Source organism: Drosophila tropicalis, unplaced genomic scaffold, assembly GCF_018151085.1.
Source record: "Drosophila tropicalis isolate 14030-0801.00 unplaced genomic scaffold, ASM1815108v1 contig_158, whole genome shotgun sequence".
In the NCBI taxonomy this organism is placed as follows: domain Eukaryota; kingdom Metazoa; phylum Arthropoda; class Insecta; order Diptera; family Drosophilidae; genus Drosophila; species Drosophila tropicalis.
Window position 1 is genome coordinate 1,659,256 of NW_027172602.1, and position 12,831 is coordinate 1,672,086.

Genomic DNA, 12,831 nt, shown 5'->3' on the forward strand with positions numbered 1-12,831 from the left:
GAAGCAAATCTTGGCTTCATATGGAGAGTCCTATATTTTGCTTTAGTTTGTAACTTGCGATAGGTAAATTACCAACGCTTCAGTAGGCACTCCTAACCGATCTGCTAAAATGCACCAAAAACTAACAAATTAATTTCACTTTCATTGCAATATTTTGACTCAATCGCTCTGCTGCTGTTGCGTGTTGCTCAGGTAAAACAGGTACAACAAAAAATTGCCTGTCTTGCCATTGTTGGAACCAACGACACCAAATTGAGACGCGGTGGCGGCTGCCTTCAGGTTTATTGACTGCGTCGCCTATGTAATTAACGTTTTCCATACCCCTGTAACCTCATACAGAGACTAGGGTATATTTAATTCATCATAAAAAAAACTATTTAAGTATAGGGAATCTCGATTAACTTCAATAGTCAATGTGGTCGGACATTTTTGAGGCCTGAAATTAAATTATATACATATATAAAACTTGAAGAGATTTAAGTTATGCTCAAACTAACTTAAAGGAATTATGTATAAGAACATAGAAATATCTAGATAAATCTCTTTAAAATAGTGTCTTAACGTCGATCTGTGTCTGGAAAAGGGGTCCAAGCTTGTATATCTTTTAGACGGCTAAAGTGAACCGAAGCAGCAACAATAAACATAAGACAAAACAAGAAAATGTTTTTTGATAGCCGGTTCCATGGCCCAATGCACCGCTGGGTTTTCTTGGGAGACGCCCAACGCTCACACTGACTCCAACTCTGACACTGACATTGAGACTGAGACGAAGTCGGCTCTTGTGTCTGGAGGGCATCCAAATTCCATGCACCTGATGGCCCACATATGTATGTATGGATGTATTTTCACCTAGCAATTATGATGATGTTGCCTTTGTCGTTCGCTCGAGATTACCTTACGCCAAAACAAATTAACTTGAACTGGGAGCTAAAATGTGAACACTATACAATGCATGAAATGATTCCAACAAATTGTACAACATGAAACTCATTCAATTACATTTAGTTTATTAATAAGATATGGTTATATCTTTGGAAAGGACACATATTAATCTAATGAACATAAAGAAAAATCTAAAAGAAAATTAAAGGAAAAAAAATTCCTGTAATTATCCGATCTATATATGTATGTAGATGAAAGTACATTGATAGATGCTAGTGAGTAAGGAGATAAGTTTGCATCGACAGATTTATTAATACTCTTTATATATGTTCAAATAGTACTTTGGGCAATCACATTTTGTCATATGTATGTACAGATTTGTATAATCCTATAGCGATATCTTTTGTACCAAAGGGTATACAATTATGTACATATACATATATTTAAATTGTAAAATAAAACTATGTATGAGAAACATATGGCAATTAATTTAATTGAATTGTAGCTGCCTAGCTAAAACTAGAAAAATAACTCAACTTGTATACGAAAATGTTATTTAAATAGATTGTAAATTGTAATCTCAGCAAATTAAAGCCTCTTTTCAAATAAAATATTTTCTTACAATACTTACAAAGTGAGTGAAAACTCACAGCAAAACTAGAAAATTTAATACTATTAAAACCTAAGTTGACAGATCGTTATCTTTGATAGAGTTTGAAACTGGCGCCATGTCTGAGTGGAACTGAAGTAAATAATGAACCAATTCGGGACCATTTAAATCCATCGATATTTCGCGTCTCTTTAACATTTCAGCAAGCTCAAAGTTGAGTTGAGACCGCAAACGAAGCAAGAGTCGCCCAAATTTTTGCTCCACCCTGATCCTTATCCAATTATCTATATAGATATAGGAATTTGCATAGTTCGCTATTTGCTCAGAGCTGGAGTTTTCGTCTGTATTTAAATGGTCATTGGATTCCTCTTCTAGTTTAATTACTTTGCCGGACACCAAGACAAGCATAAGACTACTTATTGAGGTGGTTTGTTCTATTGTCGTGACTCCGCCATCCCATGAGCGTGACTTCTCCACATAAACAATCCAATCGCTGGGCAGCGATCTAAGATTCTTGCGATTAAAGCGCACGTGGAGGCACGAATTTCGCGAAAAATGTAATAGCGGATGAGTTTCGCTCACAAGAGCGCCCTTTTTGGAGCGATCGACAAAAGCCAGCTTTGGATAAAGTCCGGCGGTTAGAGCTAGGCGCACCATATCGAAATCGGAGTCATAGGCACCCACGTTACATTTGGAAGTGTAGCTTAGGTGAAAGATACGTTCCACCGACTCACGTAAAGTGGCCACTGCCGAGATGAACATGTCCATGGACTGTCGGCATACAAAGTTCTGCTCACAATATAGCTGGACATCGTAGCGCTTCTTTGAATAAATATCCAAATACTCCTCATACAGTTTGACAATACCCAAGGAATCACTGAGCATGTCCGCTCCCAAGTGCTGGCGAAAAGATTGCTGTTTGCCTTTCTGACTATTGTCCGCGGTCAGCACAAAGGGATCGCGGACCGAATAGTAAGCGGCTATAATAGTCATAGTACCCAGACATCGGTAGTAAATGGAATAGACCAAACACTTGCCGAGATGCACATCCAATGGGAGCATTGATATGATTTTACCTAGATCCGTAATTTGTTCGTCCTCGTCGCGTAGAATGTTAAGCAGCTTCAGACGGGTACAGGACTGAACCACGGTTTCACCTTGTGGCGGATTCAAGGCATTCGATAGAAACTCGGCTACTGGCATATCTGGAGCAGCCACCTTGGTTAGTAAACAAATCTCGTCCAATGTGCGACGCTGCATCTCTGGTATTACGTATTCGCTCATCATTTCAAATCTCTCGCTGCTATAGAGGCGATAGCAAATGCCATGTTGCTTGCGACCCACGCGGCCTGCCCTCTGCTTCGCATCTGCCTGGGAGATCCATGTGCACGTCAATTGCGAGGTATCGGTAAAGGGGTCGTACGACTTTATCTTAGCCTTACCCAAATCTATCACATACAATAGATCGGGTATCGTTATGGAAGTCTGGCCAATATTGGTGCTTAAGATAACCTTTAGCTGGACGTTTTTAAAGACTTGGAACACGGATTTCTGTTGAGCTGTATCCATTTGACTGTGAAGTAAATGCGTCTTTATCCTCCGTCGCGGCAGTTCCCGTTCCAGGCGATCTAACAGAATAATCATATCATGATATCCTGGTAAAAACACGATGACAGCGCCCTGCTGCCCAATCCTAAGGAGTAAATCCAGCAGCGACACAATCAGATCGAAATCAATATCAATTTCTGGCACCAAACGAGTCTTATTGTAAGCGGCCACCAGTTGGTCGCTGTCGAACTTTCTTTCCTCGAATGGGATATGAAAATCTTCTTTGTTCTCTTCGGCATCTTTGTCATTATTGGCCTCTAATTCTCGCCTCATCTTGGGTGTCATGTAGCCAGTTATCTGTAGAATTTGCTCTAAATGCCAAATGCGCACGCCGAAGCTGCGTCCCTCAACATCCAGGACCGGAGCGTTGCCAAAATATGCGGACAAATCAGACAGATTCATGGTGGCCGACATAAGGATTAATTTGAGGAAGCGATTTTTTTGCAATTCGATTTTGGCAGCCAACAATAAAAAGTCTGTATCTAAATCTCGCTCATGGACTTCATCAATAATCAGATGAGACGTATGCGCAAAGAATTTCTTCGCATCCATGGCAAATGCGCGGAGTAAGCAGCCACTGGTAGTAAGCGCGAGTGCCGTGTTGGCAGAGCAATTGCCTAGGATAATGAGACAAAATGTATAAATTGAAAGTGCATTGAATATACAACGAACTGTACTCACTTTCCATACGGATCTGATAGCCCACCGTTTGGCCAAGTTGTTCAGACCTCTCCTGAGCAATGCGACCGGCTACAGTGATAGCCGCCACTCGACGTGGTTGGCTAACCACAACGCGTACAGGTTGACGCTTGTCCGCAGCATTTTCAAGTATAAACTGTGGCACTTGAGTGGACTTGCCTGAGCCAGTAGCTCCATTGACTATAAGAACCTGTCAAAAATCAGGTAGTTTATTCTTCAGATACTGGGCCATATGCAAAAACTTACCTGAGAGTATTTTAATAGCTCGAGTATTTTTGATTTATGAGCCGAAATAGGCAGCTCACAGCGTTCTCGCCTCATCGCGCTCGAAAAACAGCTACTGGGTGGTGGTATCAGGGCAGGACTAACCAATCCAAATCCATTGAGTCCATTCTGGGGCCAAGCTCTTACCTGACACTGTTTAAGCGCGCGTCGTTCTAAGCTAGGCAAAAACTCTGTCAGATACTCCATCATACCAACACTTATTGTCAGATGAGATTGGGCCTGACAGATTTGCAGCTTTGAGGTTTCTCTGCGGATGATGCATAACACACGCTGGCCGTCTTTGGTATGCGTACGCGTCTTCAGTCCATATCGTTGGGAAAACCGATGGACATGGGCACGTTGGGCTGTCGACAGGCCAGGCACCTCTAGATTGTCTAATTGACCGCGAACAAATTCGTTGACTAGAAGTTCTAGCCTGTGGCGCTCAATGCCGGTCAGCAATTCCTGTGTCGCTTTTTCAGCCCCACCTACGGATTTCTTTGACTTTTTTGGTTTCGTTTCTAATTTCGAGTCACTTGCCACTCCAGTTTGTAACAGCGGTGGTGGTGATGATGACATATTAGCCTTGTTGGTGAACATCTTTTCGCCTCCGCGCATGCGTGCCATCCTGCCCATTTTCATTCAGAAAATGAGAATCTTTTGCGCTTAAAAAATTATGTCGCAGTTTTCTTTGTAGAGCTGGAAAAAACATCGATGGTACTATCGATACATCGATGGTTTTGTATTTTTATAAAACATCGATGTTTGGCCAGCACTATCGATGTTTTCTTTCTTTTACAATTCTTCGAGGGAAAAGCATATAAGTACGAGTTTTCTGTTCTGTATTTTGCAATTTAATTGGAAAGTAGATTTTACTTCTTTACGGTTAATATTATCTTCTTTACAAAAGTTTAAAAAAAATGGCCAACAAATTTCTATGTGTGCCTGCATCGTCCTGCGAGTCGGAACTACTATCTAGCACGGCAGACCAAATAATATCGGATAGACGTTGCTCTTGGAAATCTTGTGTCGTAAAGAAACTTTTGTTTTTAAACAAAAATCTCAAAAATGATCCCTTACCCTTGTATTTTTTTTTTTTTTTTTTTTTTTTTTTTTTGAATGGCAATAATTTAAATCAAAAGTAAAAGCTTTAAAAGAACGTATTTCTTTTAATTTTAGTTAGTTATAAAAAAAGTTACCAAATGAATGGTTATTTACTAAATTTTAGCTTATAATTAAAATATAACCCCAAATCTTGCTTAGTCGGATCGTTTTTATTTAGTATCGCTTTAACTATTGTTGCTATATCTCTTTATTCCATTGAGATTCGCGAAATAAATGAATGATTTTAAAAATACCGCGCAAACATCGATGTTTGACGTTGAAAACATCGATGTTTTTCCAGCTCTATTCCTTTGGCTGAAGACGCGAAATAGAGATGGGCAGACTAAAATTAGCGATGGGAGAAGTCACTTCCATTTATTTTTGGTGGATGAACTGATTATGGAAAAGTTATCCAATATACATATATGGGAATCTGAAAAATAGACTTATTAAATGTAAGTTACTTAACCCAAAAATTTTTTTTCTTAATTTCGTGTTGTGTAGCAATTCAAAAGTAGCATTGTCCACTAAGCAAAATAAAAAAGCAGAGCTTTTGCCAAAGCTTAGTAAAAGCTCACTTAAAAATGTTGTCTTTCTCACAATGGTGAAGCCAAACAAGACGTCAAAGAAAACAATCTATTTTATTTGCTAACTACTATTCTTTTCTCCTCTTCACTATCTTCCTCTTCATCCTCTGAATCGAAGTCTGTTCCACTATCATCCTCCTCTTCGTTTTCATCATCATCATCATCGTCGTCGTCGAACTCTTCCTCATCTTCTTCTGCCAGATTCAATTCCTTAATTTTCTCCAGCAGTTCATCTCTGGTATGGGCAATTCTCTTGGCCTTTTCTTTAGCAGCCAGAGCCTCTTCGTCCAGTTCCTCTTCTTCCGCCTGCTTATCCTTTTTACCCTTGGCCATGAAACGCAAAAATGCTCTACGCTTGCGCTCTGAGAACGATTTGATTAGGCGATCCATTTCGACTTTCAATTGCTGCTCCTCTTGCGGCGTTGGCTCCGGCGCTTCAATTGATACCTCATCGGCCGTCTTCAGGCACTTGGCACAGGCACGTGCCTTAATCGCGCAATCTCTACAAATGACATGGTATGCCTTCTTAACAGTCCGCTGCTGGCATTTAGTACAAGTCTTCGCCTGTGTAAGGGGTTTGTACTTCTTGTATTTTATCTTCCATTCGATTACCTCCTTGCACCGCTGGCAAACAGTGGACACGTGCATCTGATTGAGGCGAATCTGTTGCGGTGTTTTGTCGTGCAGGTCGTTTTTGAAGACAAACCGATTTTTGTGCTTCTGGGCACGTGTGCGGCTGGCATTGCCGCGCTGTGTGCTCATTGCTCTAAGGTAAAGAAAACAAAACGACAGAGATTAAATTATCCACTACAAGCTGCTTGACCTACACTTATTTAGAGTGCTTATTTACCTCTTTAATTAAAAACTTTTTCTCTAAAATTGTACGTAAATGCTAAAACGTAAATTGTTTACTCGGACGAATTTATAAATTTAGATAGTGTGACCGAACTTTTTTAAAAAAAAAAATATACCGATAACTAGCCATGCTATTGAAGTTAGAGATGGACGATATTTTTGTATATTTGTCTTGTTACAAGTATTTAAATACCATATAGGTTTCAATGTCTCCTCTCCAATTAAAAGCTTTTGAAGAGTAATTCTAAAGCTGACTGCTACAACAGACAAGTAACTGCCATAGTTTTTTAAAAGTGTTAACAAAGTCATTTCTTTTTTTTAATTAAAGGAAACTTTAACAGAGATGCGCCATGCGCGATCTCAAGCAGCGTCTGTTTGACCTTTTGCGCTCCGGCGGTGGCAACAACAACAATCACAGCAATAACAATAATGCCAATGTCTCCACGAACAACAACAACAGTGGCAACAGCAACAATTGCATTTCCGCCCCCTCTGCACAAAAACCAAAAAAACTCCATGAATACACAGCCGCCGATTGCAATGCTGCATTTTTACGCAAATACCACGATCTGAGCATAAATCGAGATGGCGATCGAGATAGAGAGCGAGACCAGGAGCTGTTTCATGGTCATACACAAGGGCATGGCCAAGGAGCAGCCGGAGCTGCCGGTAATGTGATTTACTTTAATGAAAATCTTTCTATGGCCAGCAAATACACGGTACGTCAGTATCCGCTTACTCGGTATCCATCCTGTCCATTAAGTAGTTTCGGGATGTCCCCGAACCAAAGCGGTTCTGGTGGCGGCAGCAGTAGCCTAGGCGAGGAAGAGGAAGAGGATACAGAAAGTGAAAGATATCCCTTCTGCTCGGATGAGGATCAGAGCAGTAATACACAAACCCTCAAAATCCATAGGCACAATCATTCACACCAGGCTATGGGCATCGACATGAATGTCGATTTAATGGATATGGATGCTGAAGACGTGGAGATGGAGGATGATCAGGCTGAATCTCAATTGGATTCGTTTTGCACGCTCTGCACCTCAACATTTAGCTATAACAAGTGCTGTCGCTTCTGTGAGAATTCTCTATGCGGTTCCAAATGCAATTCGGAGCGTGGCTCACATGCAAGTCGGATCAGTCGCAAAATCAATGGGAATGCGAATCGAATCCCTGCCAATGGCTATTATAATGAAGGCGATCAAAGATTTGGAGGCAGCACGAGAATGCTGGCCAATCATCATCAGCCGGCAGCAATTAGGTGAGTTCAAATATTACAAATTATTTATAAAACAAAGCAATTATAAAATTATCCTTAGGCTTTTTTTCTCTCTTATTGTTAGATTAAATGAGATTTGTTTTCGGTTTTCGATACACTTACATATAAACCTACATATATCAGAGCAAATTAAATTCGAATCACTTTCTATTATTAATTAAAACTTACCGGGGGCAAAGCAGAGACAGACAAGGTGTAAAGAGAGTTCAAAGGTCGCGTGACAAATCGCAAACTGTATGTACACACATCATAAAAGCATTTCAAAATCATTTTAACTAATAAAGCCATCATCAATGTTCAATCGAATTGCATTGGCAATCAACTTAACGATTGATCATGGCATCTTTTTTGTTGTTATTATTTGCTAATGAAGTGTTTTCATAATTCTATTAAATTACATTGAAAGCTAATTAGCTGTAAAACATTTGATTGATTGCATTTAAATGAGGAAAGTGGTGGATTGTGACGAAGAGAAAGGGGCCAAGGGGGTGGATTGAAGGGCAGATTTATTAGTAAGGGAGAGCTAGTTAACTGCGGTAAGAGCAACGAACGAGAGCTATAAACAATTATGCAGCAAACCTTAAACTGGTCATAAACCACCGTTAGGCCCCCTTACCATAATGCGCTGACCATAAAACAAAAACAAAACAAAAAAAGCATAAATTCTATTGAATGAAACAACAACCACAACCACAACTATGAATTCCGAACAAGAAGAAAAAGTCCAGCAATGTGCAAAAAGCGCATCGAAAATCAACTTCATCTAAACCCCCAACAAGACGCCCGCCCCACTACCTCTTCCCACTGCCAATATACACCAGAAACATTTGTTGTATCATCATGATATCCGGCCACAAGGTGGCTTATAAAAAAGCCAACTTTTTAGTTTTTAATCTTATAGGGCTTACGTCATTAAGAGTAGGCTAAATACTAAGTAGAGAATTTTCATAGCCCAGGACGAGAGAACTGCATTATATACCTATGTATATATAGAGGTTTTGATTCTGATTTATGTATGTTTAAGTTATGTTTAGCCAACAATTAAGTACATCTTTGTGGTTTCATTTAAATTTTGATGTATTTAAATTTGTAATCTGATTTTGCAAATTATTTCTAGCCGACATAAGCCACAATTGTTGGATTTGTAAGCCATTTATGCAAGTCTTGGTTAATCCATCTTTCATGAAACTAATTGTATTATATTTTTCGTTTGTGATGTCACGGGAATCGTTATATCTGTTCTCTTGTATCCATCTATTGGGTGGCTCTCAATAAGCTTTATGCTTACAACCACAACAAACAAGCAACGCGCTGCGCTGCGCTCACTCTTGAAGCAGAGAGCTTTCTTAGCTGCCGTTGTTGTTGTGGTTACTGGACTTCTTCTTCGTTTTGTGGGAAGGGGGGCGGGCCTAGTGAGATGCTTTGGCTTTTACATTTCTTTAACGATCGCTTGGCCAAGTTGGAGTTTTTTAATTTTACCGCAAAACTCTCAAACAAGTCTCGACCATTGTTCGCATAGCACGTGCCGCGACGAGTAGCTCCAATACAATTTATTTATATATTTTCATAGTCGTAGTAATACCTATATAAATTGTGTTTCTTTATCTCCGTGTTTATTCTATGTGTTTGTGTGTGTGTGAATATTAAATGATAAAACAAAAACCAATTTATAATTGATTTTTTTTTTTGATTTGTGATAAACAATTGAAAAACAACAGAGCATTAATATTATCCAAGTGAAAAGTGTAACAATAAAAAGAAAATGATGCTGTTTGGTATGTTCAATTGATTTCGAAACCTAAAAATCTTGTATATCTTTAACCAATCCCTTCTTAACGGTGAAAACCAAATTAACTTGAATGGTGCCAAGTTTTCTTATATCTAATAGAAATTGATCTTGAATATGTTCGTATCAGGAATACCTTACGATTTAATGGCAACGTGAAATTAATGAATATTTCCCCCTATCAAAAGTTGATTTCTTGTGGAATTTTGAACTGACCGATTCACGATATCAAAGATTTCAATCCACCAAGCACCTTCCACAAACCCAATTCATTTACTGAGTATCTTGACATAATTATGTTTGTTTGTATAGTGTATGATGATCTTGTCAAAGAGATTTCAACTATAATGAATGATGGCTTAAACTTTCTTGTATATGGACATGGAGTCGCTGGAAATCATATTCTCATTAGAGAACATATTTTAGATAAAATTCCATGCTTTGGGGCAAAAATAGTATAAGCTTTCTCTCCATAGACTAAGGCCGATTTGTATGTAGGTATTTTTAGACGCTAGCAATTTAAGCATAGTTTTTATATTTTGATTAGGTTATACAACAAAAAAAAAAAAAAAAAAAAAAAAAACAAAGTCTAGCTGCGATAATTACATATGTATGTATGTATGTATATACGATTGTGCTGAGTGCTTTACAATGTGTTGGGGAGCCCTCTCCCCATATGTTGCAAGTCAAAGTTACCAACGTAAGAGTGCGAGGGAGGGGATGAGGAAGAGAGAGAGGCATGATAAATATATAATGAACGGACCAGCTATCCATATCCATGTTTAACTGACTTGATCCATCCACTGCGCAAGAGCAAGTAAGAATTCCGTAGCAGCAACAACAAAAGCGCATTAAAAATGGTATTTTGTTTCGGTATTGCACACACAAACACACACACAAATACACCATATACACTAGTGTAGTTTTCAAATGAAATTGTTTAACATTTCTTTAAGTAAAGCAACAAAAACCTTTTTGGTTGGCAAAATTCTATTAATTATAATCCCAATTGGCTAATTTATTGAATACTTTAATACAAGTTGATTTCATTTATTTTCCCATGTCTTGAACCACTGTGCATTGGTTATATTGTCCTCTTTACACCTGCCCCTATCCACTTCTTTTTCCACCGTTGATATTTTTTTCTTCTATTGAAAATTACTTTCAATTTGTTATTGTTGTTGTGTATTTATGTGTTACCCAAAAGTATGCTATGACAAATTAATTATTATATTCTATGACTAATTCACCAATTTCAGCTTTATTGCTCAAGCTAATATAATTTTGTTGAAATCGGTGCCAAATAATTACTAAACCAATCAGCAAATGTAATTATTTTCAATATTTCTTACGATTTTGAAATAGTTTTTTTTTATTTATTTGTTTTTTTCTGCGTTAATTAGACAGCCGAGTTAAAGAAAAAGTGAAATTTGTTGAACAATTTTTTCCTTTTCTTTTTCTGTAGTTTGATTTTGGTTTTGGAAAATCTAGCCAGGAGAGGAGTGTGGAAACCAGTTTCTTGGGCTAGCCGAACCATCATCATTCCCGTCATTAACCATCCTTTTGCTTTCATTTTGCCAGACCCAAAGGCGCGGGCGATGTTAGCCAGTTGTTAGTTGATCGGTCGACCGACCGGCTGAACGGTCAACAACCGGCAACAACTTTCCACCAATGTCAATTATTAAGGCAAAGCGTTTACATACAGCATTTTCCACACATACATACATACATAAAAACAACATTGCCGACAGTTTGCTTGGCTTTTCTTTGCTCTTTTGCTTTTGCAACAGGTTTGGTTGTTGTCGCCGTCATAATTGGCCATTTGTTTGGTTGTTCAGCCTGGCTAATCCTCAACTGGACATATTTGGTCGGCAATGGTTCATTATCAATTTGAAGAAAATACAAAAAGGATTAGGGGGAGAGGAAAACCGGTTGTCATGATAATAAAAAAAAAAAGGAAAAACTAAGCCAAATTCTCATGCTCATGGCTTTTAAGCATTCAATTCATAATTAAAATCATCGTTTACACAAATTAAGTCTGCTTGAGTCAATGAAATCTCTTGTTGACAATTGACCGGAAAATGGAGTTACATATATGGTTGATTGAACTCTTGACCACAGTCTACTCAATTCGATTACACATAAAGATCTATACATAAGAGTATATATATATAGGTACTTATATGGGTCATCACTTTATGGTGAAGGGCATTTTGACCACATTTGCCATAGAGTCGCCTTTACCTACGCCACCAATGCATCACCATTCACCAAGATTATTCATTTTGCAATTCACATGCAACTCACACTAACCTGTCACAATTCGCATCTTGCTTCACTTGCAACATGCATCACTCTTCTTGCCTCTTATCTCTGGCCAGTCAGTCAGTTAGTCACTTTGGTTAGACAAATGTTGTTTGTTTGCATTGCCCAAAACGAACGTGAACGAATTGTGATTTGTTTTGGTTGAAACTTACTTTCACAGACTGACTGAATGATTTTGAATAAATGAATGAGTGAGTGAGGAATGGCGTGGAATAAATAACAAATAAATGTCTGCATAATTTCTTAAATAAACTGAGCCAATTTAACTTCTTAAAATTTTGCCAATAATAGAAGAGAATCTCATTTCATTTCTAGTTGGCTTCTAATAGATTTTGATTTTCTTTGAAGAAACGATTCTCTTGACAGGTTCAAAAGTTTGAACTTTTGCTTTCTATTTTATCTATTTTATACATACAGACTTGTGTGCGTGTGTATGTGTGTGTGCGGAAAGTGAAAACTCCCCTCGATTTGAATTTGAATTGGCCAAACTCTGACAGAGATGAAAGATGTTAAAAGATGAAGCTGTGCTTCAGTTCTTTTTACCGTTAGACATCTGTATATATACATATATATACATATCTCTTCAGACAAATGTTAGCGGTGTGTTCTGCTTTTGATAACTTAATAACAAAAACAAAAGCCAACCAAAAAATAAACAATAAGGTGATGTTTAGAAAAGTAAAAGTATTAAGTCTCAGTTGAGTGAGATAAAAGAAGTTTAACAGAATGAAAGAAAGAGCGTAGAGAGAGAGGGGAGAGATCAGCCTAATCCAAAATTGAATTAAAATTAATTATAAATGTTTGGTTTTGTTTATTGCTTATCTCTGCATGA

The 12,831-nt window shown here is 38.1% G+C and overlaps 3 protein-coding genes across 4 annotated transcripts in view; 1 reads left to right on the plus strand and 2 right to left on the minus strand.

The window, feature by feature from the left end:
• The window catches only part of f (forked), a 45,638-nt gene that overhangs the window by 10,267 nt on the left and 22,540 nt on the right, over window positions 1-12,831 (plus strand). The window contains exons 1-2 of one of the 2 annotated variants that reach the window (XM_068303123.1): window positions 5,544-5,622; window positions 6,938-7,870. In XM_068303123.1, coding sequence (XP_068159224.1) covers window positions 6,960-7,870 — 911 coding nt within the window. In that variant the 5' untranslated portion in view covers window positions 5,544-5,622; window positions 6,938-6,959. Of the gene's footprint in view, window positions 1-5,543; window positions 5,623-6,937; window positions 7,871-12,831 lie in introns of those variants that run through there. The other variant, XM_068303122.1, reaches the window with a different exon arrangement.
• LOC137587132 (3'-5' RNA helicase YTHDC2) lies at window positions 991-4,778 on the minus strand. Its single transcript, XM_068303397.1, has 3 exons — window positions 4,046-4,778; window positions 3,782-3,989; window positions 991-3,717 (listed from the first exon to the last, which is right to left on the minus strand). Exons 1-3 carry the CDS (start codon window positions 4,703-4,705, stop codon window positions 1,565-1,567), a joined length of 3,021 nt encoding a protein of 1,006 aa, XP_068159498.1. The 5' UTR covers window positions 4,706-4,778; the 3' UTR covers window positions 991-1,564.
• Window positions 5,790-6,755, minus strand: LOC137586918 (uncharacterized protein C9orf85 homolog). Its single transcript, XM_068303125.1, has 2 exons — window positions 6,605-6,755; window positions 5,790-6,520 (listed from the first exon to the last, which is right to left on the minus strand). Exon 2 carries the CDS (start codon window positions 6,514-6,516, stop codon window positions 5,809-5,811), a length of 708 nt encoding a protein of 235 aa, XP_068159226.1. The 5' UTR covers window positions 6,517-6,520; window positions 6,605-6,755; the 3' UTR covers window positions 5,790-5,808.

Bases quoted from the DNA above. Each gene is read 5' to 3' on its own strand.
- LOC137587132 (XM_068303397.1), bottom strand. From the start codon at position 4,705: ATGAAAATGGGCAGGATGGCACGCATGCGCGGAGGCGAAAAGATGTTC. The intron at 3,990-4,045 runs GTAAGTTTTTGC...GATTTTTGACAG, and splicing joins AGCTATTAAAATACTCTCAG to GTTCTTATAGTCAATGGAGC. The intron at 3,718-3,781 runs GTGAGTACAGTT...TCATTATCCTAG, and splicing joins CTATCAGATCCGTATGGAAA to GCAATTGCTCTGCCAACACG.
- LOC137586918 (XM_068303125.1), bottom strand. From the start codon at position 6,516: ATGAGCACACAGCGCGGCAATGCCAGCCGCACACGTGCCCAGAAGCAC.